At 39.2% G+C, this 24,652-nt stretch overlaps 1 protein-coding gene across 3 annotated transcripts in view; it reads right to left on the bottom strand.

The window, feature by feature from the left end:
- The window catches only part of Arhgap18 (Rho GTPase activating protein 18), a 215,394-nt gene that overhangs the window by 14,627 nt on the left and 176,115 nt on the right, over positions 1–24,652 (bottom strand). For all 3 annotated transcript variants that reach the window (XM_036168863.1, XM_036168864.1, XM_036168866.1), the window contains exons 8-12: positions 21,849–21,926; positions 20,184–20,343; positions 18,389–18,471; positions 11,763–11,969; positions 9,874–10,014 (exon numbers count right to left, since the gene is read on the bottom strand). In XM_036168863.1, the coding sequence (XP_036024756.1) occupies positions 9,874–10,014; positions 11,763–11,969; positions 18,389–18,471; positions 20,184–20,343; positions 21,849–21,926 (669 nt within the window). The remainder of the gene's footprint in view (positions 1–9,873; positions 10,015–11,762; positions 11,970–18,388; positions 18,472–20,183; positions 20,344–21,848; positions 21,927–24,652) is intronic.

Below are 24,652 nucleotides of genomic sequence, written 5' to 3' on the forward strand. Positions count from 1 at the left end.
AAGGTACCACTTAGAAGTAGATAGATCCAGGATTACAACCCCTTTCTGAGACAAACCTGAAAGACACCAGCAAGGGGAAATCTTCACAGTGAGAATAATTTTGGGCAGTACACATGACCATACATTTTTGTTTGGAAGGAGAAATGGCCGGATATGCAATTGTTCACTGATTCATAGGCTGTAGCTAATGGACTGCCTGTGTGGTCAGGGACTCAGAAAGAGCACAATTGGAAAATCTGTGAGAAAGACATCTGGGGAAGAAGAATGTAGGTAGATCTCTCCAAAAGAATGAAGGACGTGAAGATATTTGTAAATGTTCATCAAATGTGACTTCAGCAGAGGAGGAGTTCAATAATTCAGTAGATAAGAGGTCCTACTCTGTGGATGGTCAACCTCTTTCCCCAACCATCCCTGTCGTTGTTCAATGGGCCCATGAACAAAATGGTGGCAGAGATGGAGGTTATGCATGGGCTCAACAACATTGACTTTAAGACTGACCTGGCTAATACTACTTCTGACTGCCAGATCTGCCAACAGCAAAGATAAACACTGACCCCCAGATATGGCACTATCCCCTGGGGTGGCCAGTCAGTGACCTTGTAGCAGGCTGACTACATTGGACCACTTCCTCCATAGAAAGGATAACACTTTGTCGTTATTGGAGTAGATATTTATTCTGGTTACGGATTTCTTTTCCTGCATTTGTTTCTGCCACAACCACCATCCATGGACTTACAGAATGCCTTATCCACTTTCATGGTATTCCATACATTATCTGCTTCTGACCAAGAAATTCACTTCATAGCCAGAGAACTGTGACAGTGGGCCCATGACCAAGGAATCCCCTGGTCTTACCATATTTCCCACCATCCTGAAGCAGCTGGCCTAATAAAAAGAAGAAATGGCCTTTTGAAGATACAGTTACAGTGCCAATTAGGTGGCAGCAGCCTGGAGGGCTGAAGTAGCATCCTTCAGAAGGTAGTATATACTTTAAATCAGTGTCCAGTACATCATATTGTTTTTCCCATAGTCAGGATCCAGAGGGCCAGGCATCAAGGAGTGTAAAAGGGAACAATTCCACTTACTATTATTATGCTTAGTAACCCACTAGGAAAAATTTGGCTTCCATGTGACCTTAAGTTCTGCTGGCCTAGAAGTTTTGGTTCCAGACAGGGGTTGCATTCCTGCCAGGAGACACACAGCTATTTCAATGAACTAGAAGGTCAGACTTCCCCCTGGCCACTCCAGGTTTCTGATGCCCTTAAGCTCAACAAGCTAAAAAAGGAATAACAGTTTTAAGGGGGGGGGGGTGATTGAACCAGATTACCAAGGGGGAATTGGATTGCTTCTCCACAATGGAGGTAAGAAAGATTGTATCTGGAGTGCAGAAGATCCTTTAGGGCATCTCTTGGTGCTTCCATGTCCTGTAATTAAAATTTAAGCAGGATGACAAAGGGCATAGTTCCTTCAGGAACCAAGGTATGAGTCACTCCTCTAGGAATAGGGCCAGGATCTGATGAGATGCTTGATGAGGGTGGAGGAAACATAAAATGGGTAGTAGAGGAAGGCTATTATAAATACCAGCTAAGGCCATGGGACCAGTTATAGAAATGAGGATAACTGACAGAAGTGTTTCTGTTATATTTTGTTAAGAATGTGTTTATATAGATATTTGTCTTTTCTTCTCTCTATTTCTTTATCACATAGTATAACATCAGTTAAGAGAATATCAGGGGTTGTCATATTTAATTTTGAGATACTAAAAGAATGTCTCTCAAAGGACATAGTCACCTATGGTACATTTATAATGCATTTGCAGTTGTACAAGGGATAGTTATATCATGTTAGGTGTTAATTATGACCCAGTAAAAATATTTAATGTGCTATCAATTGTATGTAGGATGGCTATATCATGTCAGGCATAATTATGACCTGATTATTATTTTCATTTAGAAAGTAAACATGACATAAGAGATATGATTGTGTGTTGACAGGGGGTAGACATGTGATGGCTATTCTTGGTTGCAATCTTGATTACATCTGGAATAAACTAAAACCCAAATGGTTGGGTATACCTGTGAAGAATTTTTTTCTTAATTAAGTCACTTAAAGTAGAAAGATCCACTTTTAACACAGATCTTTTGAGGTGGGAAGAGCCATCTTTAACCTGAGCCACACCTTCTGCCAGCGGCCTATATAAAGGACATGAAAAAAGGAAACCTGCTCTCTTTGCCTGCTTGCTCTTACTCCCTCTTTTGCCAATAAGTCTATTACTTCACTGGCATTAGAGTATACTTCTTCAGTACTCAAGCATACACTGAATATCAGCTGAAAAATCAAGCCTTGTAGACTGAACAACTACTGGATTCTTAGGCCTTCTGTTGGTAGACAGCCATTGTTGGATTAGCTGGACCACAGCCTGTAAGACATATTAATAAATCCCCTTTATATATTTATTCTATAAATTCTGATACCCTAGAGAACCCTGACTAATACACTGGCTGACAGCTATGATACCATCCAGTAACTGGGGGGCAGTATGCCTATGAATTGAAGCCATCTATTGTACAGTAGTCTGAAGTGGATAAAGGACTAATGTGTCATTGAAGTTCAGTTCCCAATAAGTTTACAACTTAAAGAACAGTAATTTCCTATGTATACCAAGACTACCGTAACAGAAAAATCTTCTCAAATAATCCTCACACATGGCATAGATTGAACTAAGGTGTATTTAGAGAAATCTGATTGTAGTTTGGGTTTGGTTAGATAAACCATGATTTTTTTTCTTGTGTTTTCTGTCAAGTGTAAACATTACATTCCTTATAGTTTTGCACTTTAGAAATTTAATGTAAGATCATAAGAAGACATTCTTCTTTTCCATTAACACTCATTTGAAGGGACAGCTAATACTGTTAATGATACAAAAAAAAGCCCTCTCTATCATCAAAAAAGCAAATTAGAAATAAAAATGTCTTCAGAAGAAGTCCAGATATAATATATATTTTAGAAAATTAAATGAAGACATTTTGGCAAAGTATCTCAACTAAAATGCATGCTGATCACCTTAGTGTGAACTACCAGTACCGGGGGTGGCTATATAAAAAGATCTTCTACTGTCTTAAACAATGCTCCAAATGTCTTTGTTATCATGATGCCTTAAACTTTAATCTGACTCATAGATTCAGAAGTTAAGAGCCCTGATAATTTACAGAACATTGATAAGCATTTAATTCACATTGAAGTCCTAATGTTTTTCTTTCTTTATAAATTTTATGCTCTTTTTAAGATCAGAGTGAATCATGCCATGAGAGAAGATTGTGTGATATAGTTTGATTTGATTTTCCACATGCATCTCCGAGTTAAGCCAGAGCCTGTTGTCCACACCTAAGAGCGGGCACCGGAACCAATACCTGTGATGATGTTATGGGTAAAAGCCTCAGAATGGAACTCCAGGTAAGTGTCAAGGAAAGCTGTAGCTCATGCCCAAATCACACAAACCACCAAGGCCTGTGTGCTACTCTGTCAACTCCAGCAATCTCTGGCCAGAGTTTCTAAACCCAAAACCCTTATAAGATCATTGTAGGCTTTTAGCAAAATCACATAACTATTCCAAAACCCGAGCTCTACTTTAGTGCCTGAAGCTAGATTATCCAGAGTGAACGTTTAAGTTGAGGACACTATGAGAACTTCTGTTTCCTAAGTCGGTGAGACCAAAGTGGGGAGCAGCACTGTGGATCGCCTACTCTCACAGCCCACACAGACTCATAAAAGTCCAGCTTCCCTCTAGGAGGTGAGCAGGGATGGCACAGGGAAGATCATGTAAATCAAAGCCTACACTGGAAATGAAGCCTGGGAGCTTCAGTAATTTGTCACTAAGTGATCATCAAAGCTGCCCCGACATCCTCATTAGACAAGAGGCCATCTGAAGTAATTATGGGATGTCTGTGATTAGCATAAAAAGGCTAAAAGGAAAGAAGTGTGTGGAACAGGTTGGAAGAACAACAAAGTAAGAGGATTTGATGTTGGTGCTCATATGCTCTTGTTTCTACTTTTTCAATATTGGAAAAGATACATATTTTGGAGTACAGTGCAGTGGTACACCATTTGTCTAAGTAGAAACCTCAGTTCCCTCTTCCCTAAATCCACAATACAATATACAGGTGTGCATACATCAAAACTGGGCACATGGTGAGAGCAAGATCCCAACATGTTAAATACTATCGGAAAATAACTATTTTTAATGGTCTGCAATTTTGTTATTGTTTCCTCTTATTATAATTAATGGACAAAACTTAATAATATTTAAAGACATTCACATTCATACCAAATAATTAATTTGTTGTAATCATTAAAACATTTGTCTTATTAGGTAAATTGAGTATATATCTTACAACTGGGATCAAAGTACTCATTTATCTAGTCAAGCGTATCTTAATAATATGAATGCCTGCCTTTGTCTACTTAGCTTTAATAGCATGCATAGTATCCTAAAATTGGTTTCTCATTCTCCAATCCCCAACTATCTGGCTGTATCATCAGGTTACTGACAATGCTCTAGAGGCAGTCACTACTGGCCTACAAAGGCAAACACCTTTATTGAGCAAACCTTCCCCTCTCTGCAGTATTTATGTTTCTAACTCAGCACTAACTAATTTTGCCCTTCTTCCCTGAGATTCTAAGACAATATATATTGTGCATGTTTCTCTTAATTCTGTCACCTCTTTTACCATCTTCTGTGTGTCACTGTGAAAATACTGGCATGCCTTGGGTTTGCCTTTCTATTTTCTTACCGTCAAGTCTTTCTTGAGTTATAGAAGCATTCCATTGCCTCAAGTACAACTTCTAGGCTAATTCCAAAGATGCATCTGAAGCCCTGAGTGATGCTCTAAGTCCACCCCACCCCTGCATAGGCAAATTTCACAAACAAAATTCAATGTCATTCTATATTCATTTTTTTATATTCCTAACATTCAACCAATATCCACATTTTGTGACTCCTACTGGCTTTTTTTTCTTTCCTTTTCCAATTGGACCTTGCCTTCAACAATTTTAAAAGCTAATCTGGAAGTCATTTTATTCCATCAGCAACAGAGACTCAGAGCCAACACAATAAAGAATGAATTTTGGTAGATATTCTTCTTAGAGGTTATAATAGGTGGGAATATTGAGAAAAATGATAAGAATTGAGGATTTTAAAGTCATAGTTGGTCTTCAATTCCAACTCCATCTTCTTTATTTTATTTATTTATTTTTTTTTTTGAGAAGTTTAAAATTGCTGTTCTGTCCTTTTTGTTATCTGAGAAAAATAAGACAATATACTCTAACTAGGCAAATGGGTGTTTTTAAATGAGATACTGTTTGTAAAATCTTTAGCAATGTGCCTTGCCTCAGGCAGACATTTACAAAATTCAGAGGTTGGGGAATTTAGCTCAGGGGTGGAGTGTTAAAGCTCTGGGCTCAGTTCCCAGCATTAGAAAAAAAAAATCCTAATTCTTACTTCTCACAAGTCTTGTTTTCTGCTAATCACTGGTTTGTGGCTTATTAGTTTCCTTTTTTTTTTTTTTGTACTTCATGCTATAAAACTTTTATATCATGCACATTTTATACTTCATGATATAAATATACCATGACATATCTAACTAGATACCTCTATGATTAGACTGTTTTCAAATGTCACTAGAGAAAATGTGAATGAATGTGCAACAGAGAGTTGGCAAGCGGTGAAAGCATTTTCTGCTCTTCTAGAGGACCAGAGTTCCGTTCCCAGCCCCCACATAGGAGGGGTTACAATCACTTGCAACTCCAGTTCCAGGAGATCCAACCCCTACTTCTTGCCTACACAGACACTTTCACACACACACACACACACACACACACACACACACACACACACAATTTTAAAAATTAAAAGAAAAAAAGTCTAATAAGGAGCATAATTTTCAGGCGGCTGCCATTTGTCAACAAACGTTCTTTAAACAGTGCCTTCTAATTTATATAGTCTCGTCAAGCACCATGTTACCCAGAGGCTTCTGACAAACCTCGCTGACTACCTGTCTGGCTGATCAATACATCCTGATTTGCCCTCGAAAGTGATTTAAACATCTGCTCTTACCTTTACATGTCTACCAGACATCCCATACTAAAAGGGTCCCAAATTGACATTATGATCTTTCCTATCATTCCAATTTTTCATATCTTAACTTTTGGATCAGTCATTCTTTTACCTTTTCTTTCATTACTTTGCAACTTACATCATTTGCCAGTAAGAGATCTGAATGACTCTAACTTTAAAATGTGTCTTTATTTTTAAAATTTATTTTAAAAAAAACTTTAAAATACATCAACTCCTACGCTGATGCTTTGGTCTGAGCCACCACTGTCTCTGACCTTGGTTATAAGGATCTTCTACTACTTTTAAGTACCACTCATGCTAAAACATCCTACAGATTTTGTACGATGACCTGATTTTGCTTGTGGTAAATTCAAATTCCAAGGCTCTATGTGATTTCCTCCCACTGCCCTTCTGACCTCATTTCATCAACCCTGCTGTCAAGCTGGCTTTACTTCAGCACATTCACACCTTGCTAGTGCTCAAATACCCCAACCAACCTCTTGCCTTATGGCTTGGCAGACTATGCCCTCTGCCTTGTATGAGTTTCCTGAGACAGGTACAGAGCACAATCTTATATCTTCCTTCATACCCGTTACAATGAATAATACCCAAGCTAGCTACGTTAATGTGGCAAGAGGCTCCTTTCCAAATTATTTTTTCTATTCATTTTTTTTTCTTTTTTAAAAGATATTTTAAGCCAGGTGTGGTGGTAGATGTCTTTAATCCCATTTCTAGGGAGGGAGAAGCAGGTGGATGTCTGTGTGTTCCAAGCCAACCTGGTTTGCATAGGGAGTTATCAGTTCAGCTGGGACTTCACAGTGAGACTCAGTTCTTAGTTCCCTATTCCTGTTTACTTTTGTATCTGAAGAAAACAGAAGTGGTTCTTTTTTGCTAAATGATAATCAGTGTAAATGGTTGTTCCAGGTACCGTGGATAAAACAGAATTTAGAGGTAAGATGAAAATATGATACATGTATTCATCAAGAAAAATTGCTGCAGGTAAGATGGCAAATTCAATAAGAGAAACATTTTGTTTCCTATATTCACAACATTTTACATTAACACGAAAGAGAGGGGTGCTGGTGATCTAGCTCCAGCTGCATAGTAGGTCAATGTGTTTAGCACGAACAACCCCTGCCCCAAGCACTGCGTGTAAGCTGTGCATGGTAGTGTTTATCTGCAATCTAGCTCTAAGGTATGGAGCAGGATGATCAGAAGTTCAAGGTTATCTTCTGCTAATTGCAAGATTCGGGCCATGGTGCACCAGAGTTGGGCCTCCTGGATGATCACATATTTATAGTCTCATATTCTCTCTCTCTCTCTCTCTCTCTCTCTCTCTCTCTCTCTCTCTCTCTCTCTCTCTCCCCTATATAAACACACACACATCTCCTATATAAACACACACACACACACACACACACACACACACACACACACACACACACACATATATATATAGTAGGCAGCCATTCCAGCCTTGGCCTGGAAGTTGCAACCCCCATTGATGCTTCGGTAATGGTCACACCTACAAGGCGGGGCTGAGAGAGGATGCTGAAGACCTAGGATCAAGAGGAGAGGCTTCTCTTGGTTCCAGGACCCTGGATGCTGGAGGTAGACCAAGCAGAGTTATCCAGAGAACACCACCGGACTGTGCCATACCTTTCCCAGACTCTGCAACCTATCCCTTCATTTGTAAGCTACCCCACAAAATAAACCTCCCTTTTAACTACAGGGAGTGGCCTTAATAATTTCACCAATACACATACCCAGCAATGCCCACACCACATAGCAAAACACTATGTAGTCTACTTATATTTATTTTACTTCAATAATGTTAACTTCCATGAGGAGTAGGGATGTTTGTCTATTTTTGCCCAACAATGTCTTTCAGATATTAAATACCTAAGAACCGTGTGAGTGGTAAGAGCATTTAGGTGCTGGGCTGCACAGGTAGATTATTGCGGGGAAGATTCAAGAACACAATGTGACAAAGTACAGGGACATGTGTGGTGAGGTGGCTCACGCTGCATTCAAAGGGATCAGTGGCAGAGCCAGGCAAGTGCTAAATAGCCCCTGTGGCCTAAGGGACAGGACGCCTCTACCTCCTATTTGTCCCAAAATCTAGGCCAAAACTTCTGTTTTCCATCTTTTAGTCTTTCCCCTCTAGCAATGGATGGATGCTTTCCTAAGAAAGCGTGTATACACAATTGAATTTCATTTTGTACATCCGTTTGATCTTTGTAATGTTTTCCTGTGCCTATGACTAAGAAAATGACACCAACTTGCAAACTAAATTTCTGGGATTAAATTAAAAACATTCAACCTCAAGGACAAGCTAACCTGGACCCCAACTGTGGGGCTGTGACCCTGGAAAATGCCCTCTGCAGGCTACACTTCTTAGCTCTAGCACATAGTACTTGTTCTCACAACTAAGTTGGAGTCCCCACTGAAGCCTCTACATGCCCACTTCCTGCTCCCTAGTCTACAGTATCTCGGGCAGGCTTCCATCATACATCCAAGTTCATCTGAGCTACCTGCTTCTGGACAGGATGGGAAGGCAAACACGCAGCTTTGGGCCTCTTTGAATACCTAGCAGAGGACTGAGGTTTAATATCTTGGACCAGCAGCATTTTCAGAATTTTCTGGATTTTCAGAAAAGAAAGAGGTAATACGCACTCACTTAATTTCAACAGCCAGGACTCTCAGCCCAGTCCCCTCTTTTACAATTGTGTTTGAGGTAACATTGCATTCTAAGTGAATGAAAAATGGTATGTCACAAATCCTTTCTAGCCCTATGACAAAAATTAAGTTCTTAAAAAATATAAACAACTTTGATAATTTCCCTTTCTTATATTTTGTATCTTTTAGAGATACTTAAATTGATTTTAAAAATACTTTTTACATCTCTAAGAGCGGATTATTTTTAAGGGAGCTAAAATAAGTTTAAGAGGAAAAAAATTAATATTATTTTGGTACCCGGGCTAAGCAAGCCAAAGCGGAAAAATTGGACAAAGGCTGATAATTGCATTTTCATGGTATTCCACAAGATGTCAGCATGTAACTGAGCAACTTCAGTTGGGGTGAGGGGTGTTTTCCCTCTGTAGAACAATAGAAGGCCTTTCCATCGTTCTGAGATCTGCCGCCAGAGCTTTGTTAACTCAATTCATAAATATATTTCCATGCATATTTCATTATTGTAAACATGGTTCTTAATATATTCGTACTGCAGTTTGCAAATAATGGATTTTTTTATCTTAATTTTCTTCTTTACAACATAAGATAAAATTCTTCTGACTAAATTACAAACCTTAAATACTTACAGGGGTTTAAGATCAATCTTTAGTCCAAAAATATCCCCAGCCCAGTCAAGTATCTGGGTGAATCCTCCTCATGAAGGCTAGTGGAGTACAGAGGAATTTCACTCCCTATATATCATAAAATCAGTGGGCATGTAGAGAATGCAAAAGGATGGTGTGTGTGTGTGTGTGTGTGTGTGTGTGTGCACATACATGCGTGCGTGCGTGCGTGCATGCGGGTGTGTGAGCATAGGCAACAGTCCTCTCTTGACATAGCTCCTTGTTCACCATTACTAAACCACATGCTGAGTCCAAACACCTGACCAACTTTCAATATTGATCATTAGAAGAAAAGGAACTGATATCTTTCACTTATGACTATTACCAAAACCCAATAATTGGGAGGAAGTCATCCAGTGAAATTGTTTAAATCACAGTAAAAATAGACCTTCAAATTTTTCTTACATCATTTGTAGGTTTATCTTGCTTTTCATGTTTTTCCCGATCATAAGCCATTTTCTTCAGCAATTTCTTCATGGCTCTCTTTTCCTTTTTTTGATTTTCAGTATTTTGCTTCCTCACTTGGTTTACGATAAACTTTGGAATCTACGGAGAAAAGAAATTCAGTTTGAGGAAGAAAAAGACATAATAGATATGGAACCATTTTAAACTAAATACTTCTTTTTCTTGTTTTTAATTTCAAGAGGAATTAAGGTTCTGTTTCTCAAGACTAAGCCATTTAAATGTGCCATCCATTAACTCTGCAAAAAGAAATGAACCATGCGCTTACTGAGACCAGGAACAGGGCATCCACTTGGTGTAATTTACCACCCACCGTGCAAGGGTGCAAAAAGGACTTTGTGAAGTTCAAGGACATACTGGCCACTTCCATGCCATGGATGTCAACACAGAAGATTCCCTGAGGAGACCCTTGTGGAGGCTATCACCTCTATAGTTGTTGTCCCCTTGGCAACCAGCTCTCTCCAGCTCCTATAAGCTAACCTACGGGTCCCTTCCAATAATCCAGATAGCCTCTGCTGTCAGATAAGAAAAAAGCTCACCCATCAACAAAAGCCAATGACAACTGGCTAGCACCACTCCTAAAGATATACTATACTTCTAAAGATAAGGAAAAACTGACCCTTAGAAATTATACTAAGAACAAAATCTTTTAGTCAATTAAAATGTTAAACTATAGAATAATATTGCTCTTAAAAGAGGCAGACATGATAACTGAGCATTACCTTACATATATTTGAAATAACCTATATCACTTGCCTTTGGATAGAATATAAAAAAGCCTTGAGAGTCTAGGAAGCATCATTTTGTATTTTTTAAAAAATATTGGGATTATGAGAGGCATTAAGGTTTAAAATAGTTAATATTATAATTTGGCTTGGAATTTATTTAGTTCATTTTTCTAAATGCTTGTAAAAAGGACTCTCTCTTGGGAAAAAATATAATTTTCATTGAAAAATGAGACTATAATCAACTAAACTTCTCATCAACATCCATGTTGATTATCTGTCAAAACTTAAGATCAACGTAAGACTAAAGCAGGAAATCGCATTCAAGACCTTGGCAACCGGAGAGCAGAATGTGTATGTCCCTATAAATAACAGTTCTGTGGAAAATAAGGGAATGATGGAGCAAAGACAGCATGAGCTCTTGAAAATGTGGCAGCCTGCAAACCAAGCAAAGGGGAAATGGCGCTGATGGAACTACCTAAGAGGTACCTTTCACAGGGCATGCTTTCTTGACCTAATTTTATGATTTTAAAATCGACATTCACAAGGCCCTCCTTATCTCTGTGAATGAAATGCCTTTAATACCTCTACACTCACACATGGTCATGGTAATTATAAGGTTGGCAGCCAACATGGAGTGTATTAAGTCATTGAGGGAAAAAAAAAGCACATTGCTTTGAAATATCAACTTTATAAAAGTTATTTTCATAATTACTATGAACAATTATGCTGAGAAATTACATGGCCATTATTACAGTTTTAAAACAAATACCACATGTTTTTCTTATATGCGGAACCTAGATCTAAAATTTAGTCTATGTACAAGTGTGTGTGTACATGTCCATGTGTATTAGAAAAGGAATGAATGACAAGAGAAGGAAGAGATCTTACAGTAGAGGAGAAGGGAGGATTATGGAATACATACAATAAAAAGATAAAAGAGAGCCCCAACTGGAGGGAGAGAAGAGAACCTGCCAGAAGAAATGAAGGCATGTATTTTTTTTTAAAAAAAGTATAATGACAAATATATATATATAAATGTCACTATGAAACTCAAGACTTTGTACAATGACCTAAAAAAAAATTCAGTTAAAAACATATACTTACTGTCCATAGAAGTTTCTGGTACTTAATCAATAAGTGCATGACATTTGCCGTCCCAGCAGCCATTTCAAATTCTCGCTGTTCACTGGACTTCAAACCCAGTGTATGGCACATGAACAGATTCGGGGCCATGACCATTGCTACATTCACAATAGTCATTTTATTCTTCTCTTTATTATCAATGACTTGTTGCAGAAATTCAAGCAAGGCCTAGAACAAAAAATGATTGAGATTTCTGTCATACATGGAGATAAGAGATGAAGGCACTGTAGCATATAGGATTTTTAAGTCATTTTTAAAATGATGTTATTTAACTCTAAATGTCTTTCGTAAAAGTCATATGGAAACCACCTATTACATAATCTTCCTAAATAGATTCATAACATAAAAAGAGTTTAAATGGAGTTACCTTGAAGGGGACAATACCCCTACTTAACACCACAGGCTAACAAATGAAAAGCCCAGTGTCAAAGATGGGCTACCTCTTTTGGAGTTGTTGGCCAACAGCTATTTCCACTGTGTTTGATCATCCTTCAGAATTTAACAATATGACCCTGTGGCTGAAGACACCACATACTTGGCTCACAGAACAAAGAGAAATCAAGATAGTCGTGATCACAAAGCTTCATCCCTACTTGCTAGTTTTCATGGTGCTGGAAGGTGCTACGTATGCTACCGGAAGACAAAGGCAAACATCAATCTCTTCTAGTCAGGAACTCTATGAACTACAATAATGACTGACCCAACAAGACACGCCCACTGGCGCAATAGTGGCACAAATGTCATGGGAATAACCAACCACTCTCTAATTCGATTTAAACCCTACTCCACAAGAAGAAAACTATACTTGTCACCATAATCTGGGCCAAGAGCCTATGCCTACACAGATCATAGACCCTAGGGAAGAACTTACTACTATTATTGTGCTAAGTGGAAATAGTATTAAACCACCTCCTAATGACTTACTGCTATACCTATAGATCAGTGCCACTCTTAATCCTCATCAGAAAGTCTTATTCTTAAGATGGCAATTGATACAGAGACCCACAACTGTCCAAGGTGCAGAGAATAAGGGACTACAGAAAACTCAGCCCTAAATTATACATCTATAGCATGTGTCTTCCCTCAAGGCTAGAGTATCATGAGGGAATGGGGACAGAAGGATTGTAAGAGCCAGAGGTGACGGATGAATACAAAGGAACTATGTTATCAGACACAGTAGTACAATTGCACGTATAAAGTCACAGTGGTTGCCACAGAATTAATAAGACCTACACAAGCATAAGCCAGTGTAAACCCCAGCATGGAGGGAAAAGGAGCAGAGTGTCATATGCCTAACAAAAGAGCTACTCGTATTTGAAAGCCTCTGGGAGGAGTACCTGGTCTACACAAACAGGATTCAATGGTCTTAAAAGAAAAACAAACAAACAAAAAAGAACATTAAGTTGGGTGGGGAGGGAGATGAGGGTGGATCTGGGAGAGGCTTGGGGAAGGGGTTGAAATAATCAATATACACTGTAGGAAATTTAAAAAATAATAATAAATTGTTAACTATCAAAGAATTAGTAAAAAGTGTTCTTTAAAATAAAAATAATAAGGAAAGAGATAGTTTTGCTTTGATCCATCTCAGCAGGAAAGAAGACGTGCCTTCAGGCCTGTCAACATGAGGTCAGTCATCAGAATCTACATGGTGGAGGGAGACAACCAACTCTAGAATTTGTTTTCTGCACTTCATATGTGTGCCTTGACACACATGCACCTATTACATAAACACACAAACAATTTGTCAAAAATATTTTTTTAAAAAAAAGGTGTCAGGGCTGAGGATAGCTCAGATGATAAAGTACCTGCTAGGCAAGCCTAAAGACCCAAATTTGAGTCCTAGAACCCCTGTATAAATTTGGGTTAGATAGTATGTGTCTGAAGAGGCAGAAATGGGCTTATTCACCAACCTGCCCAGCCTAATCCAGTCATCCCAGTGTTAGTGAGAGACCCTCTCTCAAAGAACAAGATAGTTGGTTCCTTGGAATGACACCCAAGGTTGGCCTCTGGCCTACACACACACACACACACACACACACACACACACACACAAACAACATAAGTATGCGTGCACACATGCACATGTGAGTTACACATAACCACCTATCTATAACCAACAGGCCTTGTCAGCAAAGTTCCTTAGAGAGATTTATAAAGCCCATAATGGTGCTTTACTTTTCCAGGACCATGGCACTGGGCAGTGCATCTGACATGGCAGAGAATTGTATAGCAATCCAGGCCTCTAAATGTAAAGAAACCGCAGAACACTGAGATGTAGTTTAAAATAATATGTAAATATTCATGTGTGTCAAAAAGTGCTAATCTTTTCACCTCAAGGAAGGAAAAAAGAAAGGAGGGAGGGAGGGAAGGAGGGAGAGAAGGAGGTAAAGGAAAGGGAAGGATATAGAATGAAAGGGGGAAGAAATCGTTGATAAATTACCTTAGCTTCATTCTCATTAGAGGACTCCATAGCCTGCTGGCCCAAAACCTAAACAAAATGAGCTTTCTTATGAAGAAGAAAAGAAAAAAGCTACCAAGAAATACCAAAGAAAAGAGAGGTTTTTAAAAACTGAGGGAATGAATGAACTGGAATTTTGAAGACTAGGTCTTGCTCAGCACCAACGTTCCCAATTCTCCCACACACTCTGAGCACCCCAAAGCGACCAGCAGCCGAGTCACCTTTCTCTGGCAAGGCCTATGGTTCTTTTGCCTTTTTTCAGTGGATTTTCTCAAGAATAATACTAACTACATGTGTGTTCAATGCTCTCCATGAATGAGGCAGCATAGTGGACATTTTAAAGAGCATCATTTTAATCCTCATGAGAGGCTGACACCATAGCTACCCGAGTTTGCAGATGGGGAAGTGATGTCTTACAGAGCCTTACTGGAGGGCACACAGCCAGCAGATGCTGTGGATGGAATTTAATCCCAGGTCTCTATGGCTTTTGTATCTGAACTCTTAACTATGCAAAGAATCATATTTTCATAGTCAGCCTAAGATCCCTACCTGAGGAAGTCAAAATAAATAAGCTAAACCCAAATGGAAGGAACAAAGCCAAAGAAAACTGGCCTTCTTAATAAGATTTCAGGGCAGAAACAAAAACAAAAACAAAACACAGTGTCTAGTGCTAACAGGTTGATCTTATATCAGTTTTAGTTGCAATACAGACCTCAGACATCTGAAACAAACTGAAGGCTTAATATCTAACAGCAAAATTTATGTATCTAATATCTGGTACAGTGCTTGGAAAGCTAAATTGTAATCCAAGCATTGTGCTGCATTGAAGCAACATGTTCACAAATGAGGACAAAAGATTAATTGAAGTTTAGGAAAAAATATTTAATTTTGTTCCACAGAGACCAGAATGGTTTCTCGGGGACCAGTGTATCTCTTTTCTTTATGAGCATAAATTACAGAGATTAGATAATTATTTTAATTGTGGTGAACATATGCAATAAGAGTGTTCATAGTATTACCAGAGGAATGCCAGAGAGAAAAAGGAGGGAGAGGAAAAGGGAGGGGAAGAGATGGAGGAGAGGAAAGAGAAGATAAGTTGGTAAGATGCTGGCTCAGCCCTTGACAAAGCTACACTGAGGAATGGACCATTTTAAGCAGTGATGAACCACACACAGAGCCTCGTGTGAGAAGACTGAGTGCTTGTAAACACTGAGGCCAGGATAGTAGTTACTTGTTAGCTATGAGTAGTCATTGGGTATTTGTTTTCAATGCCTTTGTAAAAATGTGTCCCGATGTAAAATGGAAATACAACTCTCTTAGTCTTCAAGGACTGTGACAATATATATAAAACACAGTTTTAAAATTAAATAATATTAATTGCAAAAGAGAGAGCCAGAGAAATGGCTCAGCCCTGAAAGAGATTTGTTCTTGCAGAGGGCCAGAGTTTGATTCCCAGTACACATATGGGGGTGGCTCACAATCACCTGTAACTCAAGCCCTCTCCTTGCCTCTACAGGCACTCATATTGCACCCTCCCACACATGAATAAAAATAAACCCTTTTAAAGGGGGGGGGGGGGAGTAAGAGCTGGTCAGGTAGCTCAGTAGTTAAGAGCAATTACTGTTCTTGCAAACCAGAGTTCAGTTCCCAGTATCCATGTGGGACAGCTCACAACTGCCTGCACACACACACACACACACACACACACAGAGAGAGAGAGAGAGAGAGAGAGAGAGAGAGAGAGAGAGAATGAGCAGTAACAGAAACAGATTAACATTGCTTCTGAATCATATATTGAATTTTTTTACTGTCTTGTTTTCAAAGGTTGATAATTAACCCCTTCTCACTACATGATAAACTTTCATTTATTTTCAAGGTCAGGGCCTTACTCTGCATATGTGCCAAGGCTGGCCTCAAACTTGCAACCTTCACTTCTTGGCCTTCTGTGTGCTGGGAATATACGTATGCCCTACTATCTTAGTCACTTTTCTGTGCCCATGATAAGAAACCATGACCAAAGCAATTTATAGAAGAGTTTATTTGGGGCTTACAGTTCAGAGGGTGAGTCCAAGACCATCATGGCAGGGAGCATGGCATCAGGGAGCAGGCAGCAAGCATGGCACTGAGGCAGTAGCTGAGAGCTTATATCTTGATCCACAAGCAGAAGGCAAAGAACCCTTCAAATCTGCCCTTATTGACACACCTCCTCCAATAAGGCCATACCACCTAATCCTTCCCAAACTGTTCCACCAACTGGGGACCAAGTATTCAAATGAATGATCCTATGGGTTTGATCCTCAGCTCAAAAAAAAAAAAAAAAAAAAACCAAAAACAAATGAGCCTATGGAAGACTTCTCATTCAAACCACAATGCCTAGCAACACTAGCTTAAATATTTGCAGCTAAGGAAAATTAACCAGTGTGAAAACAATTCACACCAATCCTAAGAACCTCTAATGATTCTACTACTAAGAGCATTAAACCAGATGAGTGAGTACTTTACCAAATTACTTCAGTATAATTATACAAATCAGGACTTCCAGCCCTTAGAGAAGTAACTTAATGTTAACGAATATTTCAGCTGGCCATTGAGATTTATTTCAAATTCTACCACTTCTAACTATAAACACCTGTCATGTCTTCAGGAAATAATGCGTCATACCTGATGATCCCAGCACTTGCATTTTAACATTGGGAAAACATAAGAAAAATGGGAAGAGCTGGGCAGTGGTGGCGCATGCCTTTAATCCCAGCACTCGGGAGGCAGAGCCAGGTGGATCTCTATGAGTTTGAGGCCAGCCTGGTCTACAAAGCAAGATGCAGGACAGGCACCAAAGCTACATAGAGAAATCCTGTCCCCAAAAAATCAACAAAAAAAAAGGGGGGGGGGGAGAAGGAAACAGAGAAGAAGTCCATGTTTTCTATTAATCAATGAACTTTAATCATCTGCTCTTCCAGAGAACTATTGTTGTGAAAATTGGAAAAGCAAAGCTTAGAACTAGCAGTGGTGGTGCACGGTGGTGGGGGTGGGGAATATACCTTAAATTCAAGCCCAGCTAGGGCTGCTTGTCCAGTCACATATCAAAACCAAAACTGTACCAGGGAGATAGCTCCGAGGGCAAACCACTTCCCCACAACCTTGAGAAGCAGAGTTTGCATCCTCAGAGCTCACTGAAATATTAGGTGGGTATTTTATTCCACCAGTAATCCCACACATGGGAGGGAGGCGGAGACTGGAGATCTTGGGAACTTGCTAGATTAGCTGAATCAGAAAGCTCTAGGTTCTGTTAAGATACCCCGTCTCAAGCCTAGAGCAGTTTAGGGCTCTTGCCACTCCTGCAGAGGACCTGTTGGCAACACAAATGTCAGATGGCTTGGGACCATCTATCATTCTAACACCAGGAGATTGGGTGCTCTCTACTGGCCTCTGTAAGCACTGCAGGCAGTCTCAAGTACAAATTAGCACACAGGTACACACACATATATATATACAAAATTAAAGCTAAGTAAGTATTTTGTTTTTAAAGAGAGACCCTGCCTCAATATATGAGGCAGAAAGCAAACAAGGAAGACACCACATGTTCACCTTTGGCCACTACACATTTAGATGCACACATACAACTATACAAACATGTATGCAAGCACACATGCATACACATGAACACTCTTTTTCAAAGAGACACAAATGCTACAAAACAAAACAACCTAGGGGCTAGAGAGGTGACTTAGTGGTTAAGAGCATTTGTTATTGTTGCAGGAGACCATCATTCAATGCTCAACATCCACATAGGGAGACTCAAAAAACTCCAGCTCCAAGGGGTCTGGTGCCCTCTTCTGGCTACAATGGGTACTTGCACAAACATGGTGCACATAGATAGAAGCAGGCATGTGGATACATAAATAAGTAAACCCTCTTTAAAACCCTTAGCAATATTAATAAAATTAGCAACATAGTAAACTAAGGAAAGGTAAAAAGCTGCTTCTCACTATCTGTCCTTAAAAGCACTCTTTTCCCATTTTAGATGTACATGGGCTGTTTCCAAAACAATCATCATACTATTTTTCCACAAATAATGAAAAATTGCTCTGCGTCGTTCTAAGGGATATTTAGTGTAAATTAACCAGCTGACCTTCAGTGTGTCTCTGTTTGCATCAGGTAGAAGGATGACAAGGAGGTTCAAAGCCTGCAATTGTTGCTTTTTGGTTGGAAGATCTGTAGATAAATGAGAGAAATCTGAAAATTTTAGGGAACACTTTGCTTTCTTTTCCAATTTTTAAAGAAAAAAAAAAGGAATTTGGTGTAACCATTACAGTGAAACGTAAGGCATGGTGACTGGGCAGCCAGCCTCAAAGAGGGGGTTAGAGGTCAGGAGAAGCAGCTGCACAGATGCAAACTTCCAACTGGGATCACATGGCAAGTGGCAGTATGTCTGCAGACACACAACAGTGATTTGAAAATCATTCTAAGTGGGGCAGTGGTGGCACACGCCTTTAATTCCAGCACTTGGGACACAGAGGCAGGTGGATCTCTTTGAGTTCAGGCCAGCCTGGGCTACAGAGTGAGATCCAGGATAGGCACCAAAACTACACAGAGAAACCCTGTCTCGAAAAAACAAAAACAAACCAAAAAAAAAAAAAAAAATCATTCTAACTTCCACATGGTTATTCTCCTCCAATGGAGACATGGAGAAGACTGTACTGTCCAGGACATGCCATCAAGTATAGGGTGCTTCCTTAACACTGAAGTTTGTCTCTTTTAATGTCAAGGGAACAAAATACAAGAAGAGAGCCCTGACAGGCATAGAAAAAATAGAGCCTGGAATATAATAGGTGCCCAATAAATACTTATGGCATGGGTGAGGAACCAATCAGCAAGTGAAGCTTCCAGGAGGTATACATTATTATTATTATTATCATTGGCATCTAATATTCCCAGAGATTTAGCCACTGCTTTGCCAGTCATCAACAAATTTGATTCATATCCAGGAAATGTATTCAAAATAATGCAACTTAATCATTACAAATATTTTTAAACAAAAGATGCTTTTTTGTTGTTGTTTGGGGGAAATACTTTAAATAGTGGTTCTTACCATCTTTATGGATTTTGAAAGAAAAAAATGTTATGACACAAGATAACATAGGCATTCACCCCAAAATTGCACACCTAAAGAATAGCACGCAACCGTGCAAAAGGGACGATACCTCTCTGTCATTATTAATAATGCACTCATTCATTCATAAGTGTTCCAGTTTGGAAAATGAAGATATGAGTACTTGAGCATCATTACAGTACTGTTTCCTTTCCTGATGGGTCTTAGCAGTAAATGGAACAATTGTAGCAGTATATAAACTTGATAACATCTCCATGTTCCCTGGAAAGGAATCAAGATTGATTACTTATCTTAATTTGGAGCTTTCTAGAACCACAAAATGGTAACAAATCAGAATCCTGTGGCCCTCTACCAATGAGGCAGCAAAGCACTAGGGACTCATTTCCCTACACAATTCCAGGATTTAAGTTTTTAGGAAATGGTCATAGATACCATGATATTGCCTTGTGCTCTTGTAACTGGTAATTCACAGCTTCTCCGATGTATGCTGCTTTCAACACTTGGCGAGAAAATGGCATCAGAGATCTATGTGACTCATACAATTAAGGAAGAAACTTGAAGTTTCCAGGTTTTAACTCTAGACGTATTGTGTCCTTAAAGGCCATGCACCTAATATGTACCTGAAGAGAACATTGTGGTATGTTTATTTATGGAAGGAAAGTGGTGTGTGGCATTTGAGCAACCCTTGCCATCTGTGAAACAACACATCTAACCAAAGACATCTGGTCATGTGTCCTATGATGCCAATGGTCACTGAGCCACTAAGTAAGAGTGGCACCCACTCCCAAGCTAATTGCAGATAGAAACCACTTACTCTGGACAGCTTGGAAGGCTTTGAGATACTCTACACTCAGCAGTGGCTGGGGCAGCTCTCTGAGAAAGAGCTTCAACAGGCTGGCTGCGTCATGCTGTTTGACACTTTCCCAGTTGAAAGTCCCTTCATAAAACTTCGCTTCTAGTTCTTGGCAAAGATTCTGAATGGCACAAGGGGAGAAAGAAATTAGCAGTGAGCACACTTGTCACTTGTTTCCCTATTGAGAGTATGATATGTTTTCTACCTTACAAGAATTCTAATCTGTAAAGTGTCAGAGTAATAAAAGTCAACATTTCTCTGTTTCTCAGAAAAATGCCATCCCTAACCTTGACTGTCCTTTACATGGAGAAATTGTCCAAATCCTATAGATAAGATGTTTTATATATATATATATATATATATATATATATATATATATATATATATAGAGAGAGAGAGAGAGAGAGAGAGAGAGATAGATAGAGAGAGAGAGAGAGAGAGAGAGAGAGAGAGAGAGAGACATACCTTCACTACACTACCATCCTGCTGCTAGCCCGGGTTAACATGTAGAATCAAGATATTGAGGTCATTCCTTTCAAACACTCCATGAGATGTGCCAACCCAACTACTCCTACTATTCCTGCTACTCCTAAGGACTACTCAGTCAAGTTAGTTTCATTAGTACTATTTTTCTGGATTCATTTTTAATGTAGCATAAGCCCAATTCTGTCAGAAATCCTTTGAAGTCTCTATTACTGGAACCACTTTCCCAAAGGATGGTTTTTGGCTTATGTTTCTTTGATTTCTTTTGTTATGGTGCTGGGGATGGAACCCTATGCCCTGCTGTGTGCTAGAAAAGTGTTCCATGACTGAGCTACATCCTCTGTTGTTCCTCTGCTCAAGGGGTGAATTGATCACATTTTCCCCCAACAAAACCCTCATTTATTTTTGCCCTGTTTTTTTAATGGGTGAAAGACATGGATGCTACCTCAGAAATTGGGAGTGGAGTAAAAGGGGGGCAAGGGGAGAAAAAGGAGCAGGGAAGGAAAGAAGATGGAGAGAGAAAAAAGGAAAAGAGAGAGAAGAGTCTAAAGGAGAGGAGGAGGCAAGAAAGAAGAGTGCAGAAAATTCAGTAGGACGGGGAGACAAAACTTTGGCTCACCATCTTTAAATCCTTTACAAGGGGCTAGCTGCAGCATGACCTGGCCTATGACAACAGGCTGGGTGGACCAGTTGGCATAGTTGAACCAATCCACTTAACTGGCTGTTGAAAGTACACTAGCTGTTCCTTCTGTCAACACTGTGGCTCTTGTCAAGGGCCCTAATCTGCTCCCCACCTGGCATGCTATGCTCCTGCTCCCTTTAAAACCAAAACTCAATCGCTGTTATTCATCCTGCCTAAATCTTTCACCCAGGTCTCTACTACCTTTCTGAGTCATGATGTTCTCATTATCATAGGATTATAAATAGGTGATGTGGGGATTTGGAAAAAAAGAAAAGACTTATTGAACAAACAGAAGGGGGATGTAGAAAAACTATAAACTGAACGTTAAGAGGCTTTATTGTTTTATTTTATCTGCTTTGCTAACAAGAATAAGGGGAGGGAGGCTAAGTTGGCCTTTAAAATGCACAAGCATAATTAAACAATAAAACTGTACATTAACAGAACTAAAGTGTTTCGGTTACCTTGATTCTCATGGCAGCTCCCGGTATTCGTAGGAGGCCTTCCGTTTCCAGACTACCTTCTTCAATCCGAGAAACGAGCTGTGGGTAAACCAACAAACATTCTGATCATGGTGTTTGTAACAGGTACAGTTTAACATCTGCCCCGCCATATCAGTAAGTGAAAGCTGATTCGGATGGCATGCAGACTGCATTGGATGAGGTTTTGAGGGCTACTGGACCATCGGCTTCAAAACTATATATATGAAAACCTGAGTTATAGTTTTGAAAAACTTCTTCTTATTCTCCTTTGTAAAAGAAATGTATTTTTCACACAACAGCTGTGGCTCTCCACAGGATCAGGGAAAAGATGTTCACTGTGTAAAAGCAACTTAGAACATCATTCTGCTTCTCCAGTAGCATGTACTGTGCAATCAAAGAAATGTCTTGCAATTCCAGTATTTGCACATTTATATACTGTGTCTAGTCTGTTCCAGGAAACAATATTTTTATGTGAAAGAAACGGTTGCTAATATTCATTTTAAGCTACTGGTGGTAAGCTTAAAGAAGAATGCTTTCAAATAGGGCTTCTAAAGACCAACACTCAATGAATGGGTACATATCTATTTCAATGACTCCACTAAAATAAAGTGAAAAATGTAGCAGCCTTGGGGCTGGAGTCATGACTCAGTGGTTAAGAGCATAAACAAAGTCAGATCTCAGCATCTATGTAGGTGACTGACCACAGCTGTCTGGAACTCTAGGTGGTCTTTGTGGTCCCCTGTATTCACATGCACATACCCACACACAAATACCCATAATTTTTTTAAATGAGTAAATAACTATCAAAAAATATATCACAAAAATCAGGCAAGTAGAGAATATTACAGAGGCAAATTGCTAAAAACTATGAAGAAGCCAGGTGGTGGTGGCACACGCCTGTAATCCCATCACTCAGGAGGCAGAGGCAGGTGGATCTCTGTGAGTTTGAGGCCAGCCTGGTCTACAAAGTGAGTTCCAGGACAGCCTCCAAAGCTACAGAGAAACCCTGTCTTGAAAACAAACAAACAAACAAACAAACAAAAAAGCTGAGAAGAGAGGAAGAGTGGTCTGCTCCTTGACAGAGGTTCCAGTTGGAAAGCCTGGGTCACACATTCCTTGAGTAGTAGGTGGAGCATGCAGAGGGCAGAGTATCCTCTGAGATGTTTAGGGAAATCACTTTCCAGCTCCTCCTTATAAACACAAGGCACTTACTAACACTAGGTGCTTCTTTTCTGTAGCCCACCCCCCTTTACTCAAAAGTCTTCCACTTCATGAAATCCATATATGGTCTTCCTGCATCTCCAATCTTAGTTTAATGTTCTCTGCACACCTTGAGGCATAAAATCCTCCAGGCTGCAAAAGAATGTTGTTTTCTTCAGGGAATCCCCTGTTAATGATTAATCAGGCTCCACAGAACACAGAGAGCTCATTGCTTTCCCCTAGCATATAAAAGTGTCTGTTGTGAGAAAGACTTTTTAGGGAGGTTTGTGGACCTCTGTCTACATGTTCCAAAATCAGATGTACCATAGCATGTGGATCCTAGAAGTGATGGTGATTTTTTTCCTCAATGACCTTATCTGTCCTATCCTGTGAATCGATTTTGATCAGGAAATTCATTGATAAAGAGGGATTCTGAGAAAATGCCAATAATAGCATCAAATTTTAAGAATACATTATTGGCTGAAGCATCCAACCCTGACCAGTCAAAGATGTACATCAATTTTTAAAATTCAAAGTTTTCTTAGACCACATCTTTCAAGTACCACTGTAGAGAAACTCAGAGCAAAAAGAATTAGGAGTTATGTGAAATTAGAAGGATGTTATTCAATCAAGTATTTCATGCCAAAATTTAAAATATTGCATGTACAGCCAATTTTCATTTGATTTCCCCTTATAAAATATTTGCATGTCTTATTAAAACATCCATTTGAATGCAGGCTGCTGAAGTCAATTAGATTTTAGCAGTCTACACTTTTCACTTTCATTAAGTACAGAAGAAAATCCTGGCTTCTAAACAGCTAAATGGGATTCATTTCTGAATTCTATATTTGAGTCTTTTTCTCGTGTTCTCTAATGTTGGATCCCAACATCAAGAGTTACGTGTGTGCTGGCTGAAACAATACCATGTGCTAGCTCCTATTTTTCACTTGGAAAATAATGTATTTTAGCTACATTATTAATTGGCTATATTGTTAGCTTTTATATTAATAGAAAAAATTCTAGCTTTCTTTTAATTTTTAAGACCTCGAATAGACAAAAATTAACTATACTTCATCATGCTGCTTGAGGAAACTTAGGTATTCCATACTTTATCAGTGATCCATAATATTTCTCAAAATATAAATCGTGTGTGTGTGTGTGTGTGTGTGTGTGTGTGTGTGTGTGTGTAGTGAAAACTAAAGTGAAAATGCAATCAGACCCTTTGGCACAACACTGATCTGAATGATTGTTTTGACAAAAAAACATTGGATTTGAAATTTTGAGCAAAAAAAAAAATGCACTTTTTCTATAAAGTAAAATGAATATTTTTCTTTACCTAATTCCTTTTTAAGAACATGGTTGAACAACATGCCTTGGGGATGGGGCTCAGGGAGAGCAAGAAAAGTAAAAAATGAAATTACCTGATATGAGATAACCTTTGGTTAGTGCCACCTGCCAGACACTTTCCCTTCACATTAAAGATGAACCCTCTAGAGTCTGGGAGTGAATGTTTCTGCAAATTGAGTGTTTCCTTTTGTTCCCCCCTTTTACAAAATTGAAGGACAGGCAATAGGGATGTGAGCTGG

The sequence above is a fragment of the Onychomys torridus genome, chromosome 19, assembly GCF_903995425.1.
Source record: "Onychomys torridus chromosome 19, mOncTor1.1, whole genome shotgun sequence".
NCBI lineage: Eukaryota > Metazoa > Chordata > Mammalia > Rodentia > Cricetidae > Onychomys > Onychomys torridus.